Source organism: Barbus barbus (assembly GCF_936440315.1).
Source record: "Barbus barbus genome assembly, chromosome: 24".
Taxonomy (NCBI): Eukaryota; Metazoa; Chordata; class Actinopteri; order Cypriniformes; family Cyprinidae; genus Barbus; species Barbus barbus.
In genome coordinates, this window is record NC_136752.1 from 24,950,081 (window position 1) to 24,964,471 (window position 14,391).

General features: G+C 36.6%; 1 protein-coding gene across 1 annotated transcript in view; it reads left to right on the forward strand.

The window, feature by feature from the left end:
* Positions 1-14,391, forward strand: part of LOC306843724 (cation-independent mannose-6-phosphate receptor-like) — a 35,267-nt gene that overhangs the window by 17,854 nt on the left and 3,022 nt on the right. The window contains exons 17-46 of the mRNA XM_079375365.1: positions 529-688; positions 803-979; positions 1,092-1,193; positions 1,281-1,382; positions 1,890-2,064; positions 2,338-2,511; positions 2,618-2,761; positions 2,930-3,105; positions 3,770-3,857; positions 3,941-4,144; positions 4,979-5,109; positions 5,188-5,291; positions 5,379-5,512; positions 5,582-5,778; positions 6,482-6,608; positions 6,849-6,980; positions 7,114-7,376; positions 7,449-7,661; positions 8,643-8,792; positions 8,895-9,053; positions 9,591-9,789; positions 10,052-10,204; positions 10,503-10,740; positions 11,591-11,727; positions 11,800-11,917; positions 12,395-12,541; positions 12,653-12,837; positions 13,012-13,198; positions 13,307-13,462; positions 14,233-14,302. Of these exons, the coding sequence (XP_079231491.1) occupies positions 529-688; positions 803-979; positions 1,092-1,193; positions 1,281-1,382; positions 1,890-2,064; positions 2,338-2,511; positions 2,618-2,761; positions 2,930-3,105; positions 3,770-3,857; positions 3,941-4,144; positions 4,979-5,109; positions 5,188-5,291; positions 5,379-5,512; positions 5,582-5,778; positions 6,482-6,608; positions 6,849-6,980; positions 7,114-7,376; positions 7,449-7,661; positions 8,643-8,792; positions 8,895-9,053; positions 9,591-9,789; positions 10,052-10,204; positions 10,503-10,740; positions 11,591-11,727; positions 11,800-11,917; positions 12,395-12,541; positions 12,653-12,837; positions 13,012-13,198; positions 13,307-13,462; positions 14,233-14,302 (4,702 nt within the window). The remainder of the gene's footprint in view (positions 1-528; positions 689-802; positions 980-1,091; positions 1,194-1,280; positions 1,383-1,889; positions 2,065-2,337; positions 2,512-2,617; positions 2,762-2,929; positions 3,106-3,769; positions 3,858-3,940; positions 4,145-4,978; positions 5,110-5,187; positions 5,292-5,378; positions 5,513-5,581; positions 5,779-6,481; positions 6,609-6,848; positions 6,981-7,113; positions 7,377-7,448; positions 7,662-8,642; positions 8,793-8,894; positions 9,054-9,590; positions 9,790-10,051; positions 10,205-10,502; positions 10,741-11,590; positions 11,728-11,799; positions 11,918-12,394; positions 12,542-12,652; positions 12,838-13,011; positions 13,199-13,306; positions 13,463-14,232; positions 14,303-14,391) is intronic.

A 14,391-nucleotide genomic window follows, 5' to 3' on the forward strand; every position in this document is an offset into this window, starting at 1 on the left:
ATTTTTCTATATTTCAATATTCCGCAAAAATAAGGCTTTTAGTGTAGTATTACGTTTGGCATGCATGTGTTCACGTTTTTTGTAAACTTGATTTATTTTGTGCTGTGAATTTATTATTTTCAATTTTGTTTAAGTTTAGGTTACTTATTTTTTCCATGACAATGTTATAAAAAAGTTCAACATGGCTTACTTTAAATAACCAATTTTTTATTTTATTTAATTTTGTTTTATTTAATTTATTTTGCTATTATTTATTTATTTTTCATTTATTTTAACCCAATTTCACTTTTTGGATGTAGCTTGCTATGTCATAGCGGAGACATCTGATACTAGATATGGACAGTTGGATACTAGATATGATTATATTTTATATAAATGCACTGTTAATCCTGATCATTTTTTAGGTAGTGTTATTGCTCCATTATACATGTTTGACAACATCCAAACAATGCTAGTATCAAAAAGTCAGACAGTGTTAACAACAGTGGCTCTGCTACAGTAAATCTCTTGTTTCCTTCCTCTCTGCAGTTTGTCAGTATCTAATGGCGGTAGGAACTGGCAGGCCATGCACACGTCTGACTCCAGCGACCCCAGGAAGTACTACATCAATATATGCCAGCCACTTAAAGCTGTGCCTGGCTGTGACAGGAGAGCTTCTGTCTGTGAGGTGAAATTCGAGGCTGACAAGGTTAGTTGATTGACTGTAAACACTGGAATGACATGGTAATATAAAATAACATCTATAACAAAAAACAAACTGCACCACTGACAACAAATGTGTATGTACGTGTTACTCGAGCAGGAAGGCCTGTCTGAGAAGGTAGAAGTCAGTAACTTAGGCATTGCTAAGAAGGGGCCAGTGATTGTGGAAGAGAACAAGCTAATGTTGGAGTACACTAACGGCTCAGTGTGTCAAGCAGATGGAGTGATGACCACTTACAGAACTCGTATCCACTTTGCCTGCTCATCTGGGACAGGAGTGAGTCATTACTGCCCTTTTAGTCATTTTTATTGTTGCGATGAGGCTTATTTAAAACTGTTTATAAATCAGTGGCATGAATAATATGAGACCAATGTTTTTGTTTCTTTAGCCATCCCGTCCTCGCTTTTTGGTGAACCAGAATTGCACCGTTGACTTTGTTTGGGACACAGAAGCAGCCTGCGCCATCTCAACCGTTGAGGCCACCAACCAGGTCCACTTTAATTTTTAAAGTCACAAATTCACTGACTTTGACAGAATGGAGAAGATTTATTTTCTTATTTCTCTTCTTTATCTACAGACCTGCTCAGTGAAAGATCCCAACACTGGCTTTGAGTTCAACCTGCAACCACTGGCTTCTGACAGCGGATACCACGTCAATGCCCATGGGAAAGACTTTGTCGTAAGAAGCACTTTAAAATCGATCAAATGCTCTTGAGTAGGGTATGGATCGATACAGAAGTCAATTTTAGTATGATACTAGCTTCTAGTACATAAGTATCAACACTAAATACAGACATTGCTGACATTTGTTTTTGTTTTTTTTAAAGAAATTAATCCTTTTTATTCACAAGGATTAGAATGATAAAATGACATTTATAATGTTACCAAGGATTTTATAAACAGTGTTCTTCTTAGCTTTCTATTCATCAAAGAATCATTAAAAAATGTTTCACGGTTTCCACAAAAATTAAGCAGCACAACTGTATTCAACATTATTATTTTAAACCACAATACTGTATACTGTGCAATCTACTCCTCAGTTTGACTTTGTGTTCAGTTTCTCTTTGCCCTCTTACATATATCACATTTAGTATCACTTTGCAGTGTGCGGCTCAGTTACATCTTCGGTCTGCCCTCACGGTCCCTTTTTAAAACAAAAGTAACATACCACTCCTGTCTACTGTAGGTGAACATTTGTGATTCAGTGAAAGCATGTGGAACTGTCAGAGATAAACCTGTGGCCGGCTGTGAGCTAGAAGATAAGAAACCATTGAGTCAAGTTGGTGTGGAACGGTCTCTCCAGTTCTCCACCGATGGCACTCTCATTCTCACATACAAAGGGGCCATGGACAAATCGACAGGTGCGTAACTGAGAGGGCCGACCCAAATTTTAAATGGTTGTGTGTCATTGGTAGTATTTTATTTAATTGTACCTTGCATGATCATGTTAGAGTTATTGCTAGATGATGAAACTAGCACAGCTTTGTAGAAAACTTTCCAATATATTAGGATCATTATACACAAGTCTTTGAATGGCCAATCAGAATGTAGTATTCTAGAGAGACTTGTATTAAGGTTATATTGTTCTGCCCCAGACTGAACCCACTTTACCCTGTTTCCCATCCTTACTATAGGTACCGAAGACACGTTCATCATTAATTTTGTGTGTGACCAAAAGGCCAACCCAGCCTCTCTGAGGCTTATACAGGAAGAGCTGGGCACAGGTACACAAGTAACCCACAATGTGTTTTTTGAGCTTTCCACTGCACTAGCCTGTGAACCTGCTCCTGTGGATTGCCAAGTCACCGGTAAGCTTTCCCATGCTCCAAAACATGCTTTTAATGCTGAAGTGTGTCATTGCTGTCACCATTTTGATACCAATCTCAAGCTGATTCCTCTGTCTTGCATTTCCAGATTTGCATGGTAGAGAGTACGACTTGGGTGACCTCAGTCTGGATGACAAGTATTACGTTCCTCTGGACACCTCAGATCAGGCCCGCATTCAAAAGTTTTACATCAACGTGTGTAAACCGCTGCCTCGCGTCCAGGGCTGCCCTGGTGAGTGTCTACAAACAGATATTGACAGACTTTTTTTGAAATGTATTCCTATATTTAGCCTGGCACTTTGAGATTGATTTTCTCTTTTGTAACGCCAACCAAGGGCTGGAGGAGTAGTGCTGGTCTGAATGACCGCACAGTAAACTAATAGACTTCTGTTGTTGGCAGCTGGAGCGATTGGAGCATGTGGCCAGCTGGGTGGCAGAGGTGTGAATCTGGGATACGTGCAGTCCAGCCTGCAGGCAGCGGCAGATGGCTCCATCAGTATTGTTTATCTCAATGGGGACAAGTGCAATTCAGGACGTTACTCCACCCGAATCATCTTCCAGTGTGACGACAGTCCTGTAAGCAAGTGCATGGTTTCTCTCTTAAGTGCAAATAGATTTTTATCTGTGGCACCTTCCACAATAAATTGGTGTCTCATTATTTTTTTTTAATTAAAATAAATTTATTTTCAATGAAAATGATTGAATATGTATAATCCTAAAATTCACATAGTGTGATGGTGACAGATTATGACTGTTTATAGTTAAATTATTTTAAAAAACAAAAATGTTATTATTTAGCTGGAACAGGATCTATATAACCCTGTTGCTGCATAATGTCCTAATGTAACTTGGAACCAATATCTGGGGGAAATTAGTTGCTTGAGTAGCAAATCAGCATATTACAATGATTTTTGATGGATCATGTGACACTGAAGACTGGATTAATGGCTGCTAAATATTCAGCTTTGCATTACAGGAATAAATTGCATTTTTAAATAGATTTAAAATGTCACAATATTGCTGTTTTACTGTATTTTTGATCAAACAAATGTTGCCTTGGTGAGCACGAGACTACTTTTAAAAACATTTAAAAATCTTTCCGCCCCCAAACTTCTGAATTGTAATAAAATAACATGACAAAATGATTAAAAATCAGTTTCAAACCCTATTTTGAACTGTATTTAAAGGTATTTTGTATGGTGAAGCTGTTGAAACCCATTGTTCTTTTCTCTATTAAAAGGGTGCACCCATGTTTGATCGCATAGATGGCTGTGAATATGTCTTCATCTGGAGAACCTCAGAAGCTTGCCCAATCAAAAGAGTTCATGGTAGGATCAACAGCCAATTCAGTTGCAGGAATTTGAAAGAAAAAAAAAATACTCTGACTCAATTTAGTTCCTGACGCCTATAGGTGAAAACTGTAAAGTCAAGGACCCCAAGAGCGGTTACGAGTACAATCTTACACCACTGGCCGGAAAGGACTATGAAGTGAAGGATTTGAGTTATGAGTATCACTTTGCAGTGTGTGGCCCAGTTACATCTTCGGTCTGCCCTCACGGTCCCAGCAACTCTGTGTCCTCCTGTCAGGTCGAGGGCAGTGCACACAGAATAGCAGGTGAGTTTGTTTTTAGTATCAAAACTGAGCTAGTAGGGCACTTTTGTCATTCATGTTTAAAAGAATAGTTAACCCAAAAATTTTTATTTGCTGAAAATGTACTCACCCTCAGGCAGTCCAAGATGTAGATGAGTTAGTTTCTTCATCTGAACAGATGAAATTTAACATTACATCACTTGCTCACCAATGGTTCCTCTGCAGTGAATGGGAGCCGTCAGATAAAAACATCACAATAATCCTCAAGTAATCCACACGACTCCAGTCAACTGCATGTTTGTTATAAACAAATCCATCATAATAATTTTTCACTTTAAATCATTGCTTATGGCTAAAATACAAATCCTCTATCCATAATATTGCTTTCTCCACTGACGAAGTCATCTTGTCTGAATCAGGGGAGAAATATGCGCAGTTTACAAGCGAAAACGGTCCAAAACATTCTTAACAAATATGCCATTGGCTTTTGATGTGAGAGGACAACAAGGAATGGACTTTTTCACCGAAAGAAGTATTCTGAATTGTGGAAATGCCTTAATATTGGGTTTATTACAAACGCGTAGCTTTTCGCTTACAAGATGTTAGACTGGAGTTTTGTGGATTACCTGTGGACTATTGTGATGTCTTTACCAGTTGTTTGAACTCTCATCTTGACGGCACCCATTCACTGCAGAGGATCCATTGGTGAGCAAGTGATATAATGCTAAACTTCTCCAAATCTGTTTTGATGAAGAAAAACTCATCTACATATTTTATGGTTTGAGGGCAAGTAAATGTTTAGCAAATGTTCATGTTTGGGTGAACTATTCACTTAACCTTTCCTATGCTCCTTTGCAGGCTTAGCCAATCAAAACCTCACATTTGATGATGGGATTATTATGATCAACTACACAAATGGGGAAAAGTGCCACAAGATCTATGAGCGATCCACGGCTATTCTCTTCTCCTGCGACCACAGCAAGAATCCTGTGAGTTTCTTTCAGCCAATGAATAAGTCAAGTTAAATGAATTTCCTGAATGTTTCTTTTCCTTTCTTTGTTCATCAGGGAAAGCCAGAGTTCATAAAGGAGACCGCAGACTGCACATACCTGTTTGAATGGCACACCACTTTGGCCTGCCCTTCCTTCAAAACCACAACCTGCTCCTACAAGTAAGAGCAACCTTCTTGCTAATGTGTTAGCGCTCAATACATAATGCAACTGTCTAAGTGACATATAACCCCCTCTGTGTCTGGCAGTGATGGCAATGGCCACTCCTACGATCTATCCTCACTGGCCCTGCACAAATCTAATTGGATGGTCTTGCCAGAAGCGACTAAACCGAAGCAGCGTTACTATATCAATGTGTGCAAATCTCTGGTGCCTCAGACCGGTGAGTTGTAGCAGTACAACTGGAGTGTGACCGGTCTGCATAGGTGTTATAACTGGTGTTTTGTCTCAGGTTTGTGGAGCTGCCCGTCTAGCGCTGCGGCTTGTCTGAAGGACGGAGATGAATATGTGAATCTTGGGGAGGCAGAGGCGGGTCCACAGTGGGATAAAAACATCCTGGTTCTGAAGTACACCAACGGACAAGCCTGTCCTGACAGCAAGAGAAAACGGACCACCATTATTCGCTTCAGTTGTGACCCAGACAAAGTGGTTTGTGGTTATTTATGCTCTTCTCTGTATACTCACAGATGCATGTTCTAAAGTAAATATAAATACTATAGACTAACTACTGTTCCATTTATTTGATCAAGCAAGATTTTTATTTTATTTTTTAAAGAAATGCTTTTATTCAGCAGTCATACATTAAATTGATCAAAAGTGACAGTGAAGAAATTTATAAAAGATTTCTTTCAAATAAATGCTGTTCTGTTAAACTTTCTATTCATCAAACGATCCTGAAAAGTGTATCGCAGTTTCCTCAAAAATATTAAGCAGCGCAACTGTTTTCAACACATTTGATGAGGCAGTAAGTCAGCATATAAGAATGATTTCTAAAGGATCGTGTGACACTGAAGACTTGCGCAATGATGTTGAAAATTGAGCTTTGAATAACAAAAATAAATTACATTCAAATAGAAAACCGTTATTTCAATTGTAATAATATTTTTCACAATATTACTGCTTTTACTGTATTTTTGATTAAATAAATGCAACCTTGGTGAGCATTAGAGACTTCTTTCAAAAACAAAAAATCTTAATCTAAATTTATAAAAAATAAAAATACAACTATTATAAGAATATAACTATTAGTATATGCTAATTTATAGTAATAAATATATCGCATACTGTACAGTGAGCATAACGACATCCTCTGCTTGTCTGTGTCTCTGACTTTCTGTCTGTTTTTCTGTAGGAGTCTGAACCTACTCTGATCACGGCACTGGAGGACTGTGTCTATAGCTTTGTGTGGTTCACTGCTGCAGCCTGTCCTCTCAACAGCACTGAACATGGGGACTGCAAAGTCACAAATCCAGCCACAGGTGAGTCACCCACATGAGCCTCAGTCACACTGAATACACAATTATTCAGAACAACTGAATCATCTTATCCAGACACTTCCTGTCTGCTCATAGCAGTGTCATGTAGGTGCATGTGTCTGTTGCATGCAAATAGCCTGAATAACAGTGAGGGTGTTTTTACCCAATGATCAAACTAAAAGTTCTAGCATTTATGTTTGTCCCTAAATCAATCTGAGATGTGCTTGTGCCTGGACTCCACAGGTCATCTCTTTGACCTTAATGCCCTCAGTCGGACAGGTGGCTATACGGTCTATGATCCCATGGCCCATAGGAAGATGTTCAGACTGAACGTGTGTGGAGAAATAGCTGATGCTGGTTGTGCTTCTGAAACAGGTATCTGAAGCAGTTTGGTTTTGCTTTTGTTTTGCTCAGCATTTCTTTTTCAGTGATGATGTAAAAATTACTTGCCTTAGGCCCAAAGCAAAAAAGACTTTGTACAGTAATGTTGAGATGTTTTTTGCTGCAGCCGTGTGCATCAAAGACGCTCAGAAGGTCATAAGCGGTGGGAAAACCACAAGGAAGCTGGTGTATAGGGATCAGGTGGTGGAGCTCACTTATGAGGATGGAGACACGTGTGCCGCCGACTCTTCCCTCAAACACAAGAGCATCTTTAGCTTCGTCTGCAAGTCTGAGGGAGGAGGTACTGATGAACCCGTGCTGGTGTACTCGGATGACACCACTTGTACTCACTTTTTCTCCTGGCACACTCCTCTGGTCTGCGAACAACAGGTAAGAGGAGGTCTATAAACTAAACCTCGCTTAAGTTGAACCTGCAACAAATTTAGTGTCTCTTCTCTGCAGGTGAAGTGCTCCGTTTGGAACGGAACCAACCAGATTGACCTCAGTCCTCTGATCCATCTCACCGGTTACTACACAGCTATCAACGAGGATGTAGACAGGGACAAGTCTCCTGATTTCTACATCAACATCTGCCAGCCCCTCAACCCCATCCCAGGGGTCAACTGTCCTCCAGGGTCTGCTGTGTGCATGGATCCTGTTGATGGAGTTCCAGTTGTAAGTAAAAGCATCAGTACAACAATGAATTCCACTTTCTTTGATCTACAGAACTAAAAAGTAGTATGAATAATTTAACTTTTAAAAATTTAAGAAATTAAAACAGCCATTAATTCATTTTGTAACTTTACCGTATTGTACTGTAAAATACAATTATAATAATTTTTTTATTTATTATCATTTTTATTTGTTTAATATTTATTTAGTACTTGTAGTAATAATTTTAATAATATAATTATATTAATATAATGATAATTTATTATTATTATTATTATATTTTCCTAAATTTATTTTACAGTGAAATATAGTAATTTCTTATTTTAATATTTCATTTCCTAATAATAAAAATTATTGGTAGTAGTATTTTATTTTCTTATACTTATTTGTTTTAGAGATATTATAGTATAATACGTCTTATTTTGTTTAGTTGTAGTAGTAGTAATAATAATAATAATAATTTTATTGCTATTTATACAGTGAAGTATTTAGTATATTAGTACATATATAGTATATTATAGTATCATATTTCTTTATTTCGTTCAGCAGTAGTAATATAATTAATAATATTATTTTTATTGTTGCTGTTGTTATAGTCATATTGATATGTAATCAGTTTATTTTCTTTTTTTGCCAAATCGTGCTTTTTTGTAAATTTATCACATTTTAAATCATCATTTTGTTCAGAAATCACAATTAGAATTTCTCCCCAAATTGTGCAGCCAAAGCATTGATAATGGAATTTAATGTTATCGTTATTATAATAATTGTACTACATGCACAACTAGTCACACTACCGATGAAGAAAGTACATATTGTCAATTTTGAGTTTGAGATATTATTCATATTAGTTTGAATCTATTTGAGCAAAATATTTTTACTAATCATTCCATGGCACCAGGGGATAATATTGAATTAAAGTTTGAATCTGATTTTCATTTTTAAATTCAGTGTGGGCTTGTGGGTTTTTTCCTTTCTGTGCAGGACATTGGGCGAATCACCTCCCCTCCTCACTATAACCGCAACACCAACGAGGTGGAGATCACCTTCAGCAGCACAACCGTCTGCCCTTCTAACCCTGCCTCCAACTACTCCTCCAAGATCATTTTCACCTGCCAGAAAGGAGCAGAGCTGGTAAGAGAGCAATCCAAAACCTTCATAAATGGTGCTGAGTGTAACCGATTGGTTGTTGGTCTCTGTCGTACCTGAGTGTAAGTGTTGGTTTTGCACAAACAGGGTTCTCCCCAGATGATCCGAGCTCAGGACTGTACGTATGTGTTCGAGTGGGCCACCCCTGTGGTTTGTCCGGAGACCATCACGCCACAGGGCTGCAGTCTGACCGTCTCCCAGCTGCGCTACACCTTTGACCTCTCAGCGCTGTCAGGGACCGTTCAGGTAATGAGTATTTTAAATTTGTGCCGTCAAAACTTTGGGGGTCTATAAAACTGTATAATATTTCTGAAACAAGTCACCAAGGTTCCATTTATTTGATCAAGCAAGAGTGCAGTAATATTGTGAAATATTGTTACAATTTAAAATAACTGTTTTGTATTTTAATATATTTTGAAATGTATTTTATTCCTGTGAGTGAAAGCTGAATTTTCAGCATCATTACTCCAGTCTTCAATGTCACATGATGCTTCAGAAATCATTCTAATATGCTGAAAAAACATTTCCTGTTATTATCCTATATCAGTTGTGCTGCTTAATGTTTTTGTGGAAGTTGTGATAAAATGTATTTCAGAATTCTTTGAATAGTTCAAAAGAACCACATTTATTTGATATTGAATATTTTGTATCAATATCAAATAACGGCAGCCCTACGGCAGGGAAGGGTGTGTGTGTGTGTATATATACCAAATATCTCAATTTGTCAACTTATTCAAGCATATTAACAAAGGGATGATTCTAGAGATGATATGTGGTTTTTAGGTTCCTAGAGGCTCCGGCTCCTTTAATATCAACGTGTGTGGGACTGTGATGGGCACAGCATGTAAAGAGAGCGCGGTATGTCTGATCTCAGCGGGCTCTGCGGTTTCATACGGAAACAGAAAAATCATGAATCTAGACTACAACAGAGAAGACCAGGCTGTGATCATGCAGTACAGTGGAGGAGACACCTGTCCTCAAGGTCAGACAAACATTCTGAAGCACTCTAAAAACCTATTAAGTTGCCTTTCTAGACAGCTTTTTAAGGCACATTTTTGACACATGGTCTTGTTCTAAAAGGTAATAATTGTAAGATGCCACACATTGCATGCTTGTGTTATAGTGAATGCAATACCACTATGCATTGCAGTCAACCAAAGACAAGATCTTAGATGGAATCTATTCATAGACTCTTGTTAAACTTTCTCCCTACATGATTAAAATGTGTGTTTATTGTCTTTCAGTTACAGATAAAAATGAAGAGTGCATTTTCCCCTTTAAGTTCCTGGGCAAGTTTTATTCTGAGTGCACAACTCAGGGCAGGACTGACGGCGGGAAGTGGTGCGCCACTACAAGCGACTATGACAAAGATCAGAAATGGGGCTTTTGCTCTGGCGGTACGAATCCTTTACGACCTAAAAACTCATAAGTAAATAATTGAAACAATTTAAGTAAAATGTAAATAACTATATTTACAAAATGTATTTTTTTAATATGTAAATAATTTTTAAATAATGTAATTATTTCAGTAGGTTCAGCAATTTAGCAGCACATAGCATGAACATTACTTAATTTGTCTGTTTTTTTAAGATGTAAATAACAAATGTGTTTCTGTTGAATGCTGGTTAATTATTTGAAAGTTGATTTTAAGGCTGTCTTTTTAACGTTATTTTTTTTTGTTTGTTTATTTCACAGCACCAAGAGGGAAACGGCAGGCATCTATTTTGTTCTCGTGTGACAAAGCAGCCGGCCATGGACGTCCTCAGCTGATGAGCGAAACCCAAGGATGTTCTGCCACCTTTCAGTGGCAAACGGATGTGGTCTGCCCACCCAAAAAGATGGAGTGCAAGCTTGCAGGACAACACCAGACCTATGACCTGCGCACGCTTTCGTCTCTAACAGAGCCATGGAAATTTAGCAACCAGGACGATTCGTGAGTTTCACACCTGTTGTTCTGTTCAATTTCATTTGCTCCTGTCATGCGACGTGAATGAACAGTATATCATTGACAAAACAGTGATGGCCAGTATCAGCACATTTTTATTAGTTACATTGGTTTGATTAGGCTGATAGAAAAATGACTCATGCCCCCGCCCACCCCTTTTAAGTATTGATTACTCTTTTACAATTGATTTACTTTTTTATGTGAAAGTAATCAATTTTTTTTTTTTTTTTACGGAATTGTTTTAATTTTATTTCAATCTTTTTCAAAGCATTAACAATTTTTTACATTTTGTAAAATTATAAAATTTTCTTTTACATGTTCTGCCAAAATAAATAACTAAAAAACTAATAAATAATAATGTAATAAAATAAATGAGTATTCAAATAAAGAATACAGAAGTAAAATTTAGCATAAATATACACATTTATGAATGACCATATCTTAAAACATTTCTTGTTCTTCCATTCATTTAAATTTATTTTTAATTAAAAAAAAAATTATGTTCAGTTATAATATTACAGTATCTAGAGAGCAGAGTTGTGATGATATGTCTAAAATAAAAAAATATATAATCTAATTTATTCATAAGATGGACAAAATTCTTGAATCTTATTTTTTTCAATTTTTGAAGGCCATAACAGAGCAATAATTATCAACTATTTGTATGAGACATAATTTCTCTATCTATATATTTGTTTTTGTTCAAAGACATTGAAAGTACTCAAATCAGTGGAATATGACACATTGCATTTAATCAGTAATGAAACACTGGTGTAATATTGCACCTGCATCTGTTCAGTGTTAATGAAATTCACAATTGTACTATTTGTTCTCACAGGTACTACTTCAACCTCTGCCAGGCCATTCATGGAGGTCAGCCAGGCTGTGCAGCAGAAGCCGCCGTGTGTCGCAGACGTGCTGGCGGGAAGACCGAGACTCTTGGCCGTGTTCACACGCAGACCATGGAGTTAATCGGTAAGTCTTTTTAAACCTCCTCTGACGTGATTGCAGTTTTGTTGGTTTCTCATCAGTATGTGTCCTCACCAGATGGAAAGATTCTCGTCAATTATTCCATGGGCGACGAGGTGTGTGGAAACCATAAACCAGCCAGAACAATCTTGCAGCTGAAGTGTGGCGGCACAGTGGGCCATCCGAAATTATTCAAGTAAGTTGACTTGGCATGAATATTCTTAACTTGTGGTGTTGGTTTAGCATCTGTTAAAGATGTCAATTTTTACCAGATTTCACTTAACCATATAGATAAAAACACACTCTACTAGTCAAAAGTTACAAATTAAATGTCTTTGAAAGAAGTCCATTTTTATCACAAAGGATGCATTTATTTGATCAAAAATACAATAAAAGCAGTAATATTGTGAAATAAATATTTAATATTTAAAATAACTCTTTTCTAGTTAAATATATTTTTAAAAGTAATTTATTCCTGTGATGCAAAGCTGAATTTTCAGCATAATTTCTCCAGTCTTCAGTGTCACATAATCCTTCAGAAATCATTCTAAAATGCTGATTTGGTGCTCAAGAACCATTTCTTATCAGATGCTGGTCTGTATTTTTAATGTACAGTTCTTCTTAGACACTACTGAGTTGAATAAAATTCATATTTTTGTCTTGTGTGTTTTAGGGAGGATAAAACGGCATGTGAGTTCTGGGTGGAGTGGGAGACTCGATCTGCATGTGCTGTGAAGCAGGAGCAAGTGGAGATGATCAATGGAACCATCAAAGTGTCAGAGACAGGAGCCATTTTCAGCCTGGGAGCACTTTATTACCGGTGAGCATCTCTCCTTCTCATTCATTAAAACAAAAAATATTAATTCCTACAACTACACCAAACCACATGTAGAAATGTGCATGAGATAAACGGTGTTTTATCTGTTCTCAGTTTCCACAACGCCTCCGGAGACATCCGTCCCAATGGAGATCGCTATATCTACCACATCCAGCTGTCAGGCATCACTGACAGCTCCATTTCCAACTGCCTGGGTGCCAATATCTGTCAGGTCAAGATTAATGACAGTTACCGCAGAAAAATTGGCTCCTCCAGCAAAGCCAAGTATTATATCAAAGGTGAGAGAAAATCAATAAGTGACCATATTAGGAGTTACAGTGTGTGATTTATTATTATCTCTAATATATTATTAGTTTTAATATTATTAGTGTAGGTTGCTTACATTTTAAAAGCATTTTGTATTTCTGTGATGTAACCACTTTATGAAATGACCTGGTGTTGTATTTTGTCAGGTGGAAATCTTGACGTCTTGGTACCATCTGAATCTGTATGTGGACGAGACCAAACCAAAACTGTGTCCTCGACCATCCTGTTCCACTGCAACCCTGCAGCAGGGGAGGGTATCCCAGAATTTCTGCTGGAGACAGATGGCTGTCAGTATCTGTTTGTTTGGCACACCGCCACTGTTTGTGATTTTCTGTGAGTAATCTAAAGCCTAGTCATACTTTTAAGCTTTAACTTAACAATTCTACAACATAGATTTGTTAGCCGAGTAAGTTTGAGTATAATACATTGGCTTTCTCATAGTTCATCCACCTCCATGGACCCGCGCAGCACTGATGGAGAGGAGGAGCATGCCGGATTATCTGGGCGGAGTCAGGCCATGGGGGCGGTGCTTAGCCTGCTCTTGGTTGTGCTCACAATCTGTTTGCTTGTTCTTCTGCTGCACAAACAAGACAGGAGGTTAAATGCAAATTACATTTGTGTGATAGTTTTATTTTTAAACTAATACAAATGCTTGTGGCCAGTCCTTTTTTTTTTTTTTATTAAATTAATACTTAAGATTCAGTTGTTCAAAGGTGACAGTAAAGACATTTACAATATTAGAAAGGATTTATTTTTCAAATAAATGCTGTTCTTTTGAAAGAATCCCCCAAAAATTGTATTATTGTTTCAAAAAATTATATTATATATATATGCATGATAACTATATTCAACATTATTAATAATAATAATTCTTGATCACCAAATCAGCATATTATGATGTGACACTGAAGACTAGAGTAATGATGCTGAAAATTTAGCTTTGCATCACAATAAATAATAAATTATATTATGAAACAGAAAACATTTATTTTAAATTGTAATTTATTAAATAATTGTAAATTATTTTAACTGTATTTTTGATCAAATAAATTCAACATCGGTGAACATAAGAAATATAAATATTTAATATTTTAAATATTTTTAAAATCTTACAGACCCCATAACTTTTGAATGGTAGTTTAAATATATTTGTTATAAATTAAAACCAATTTATTATAAAATAATTCTACTTGAGCTGCTTTGAGTTGAACTGTAAAAAAACTGTAATACTTTCACTTTAAAATTTAATGCTTAGTTCATTGTTAATTTATTTCTTTAATTATTTGTAAAAATTTACCAGTAATTTCTGAATTTCTACACCAGTTTTTTTTAGTCAGTGTGTTTAATATGCATTTTCGTATTTTTAGGCAACTTGTAATACAGAAAGTCTCAAGCTGCTGCAGGAAAGGAAATCCAGTATCCTACAAATACTCCAGGGTAACGTTTTATCTTTTATTTGCAGGTTTTACAATAAGTAAAAATGAGTATGAACATAACTTTTTTTTTTTTTTTTTTTTTTTTTGTCT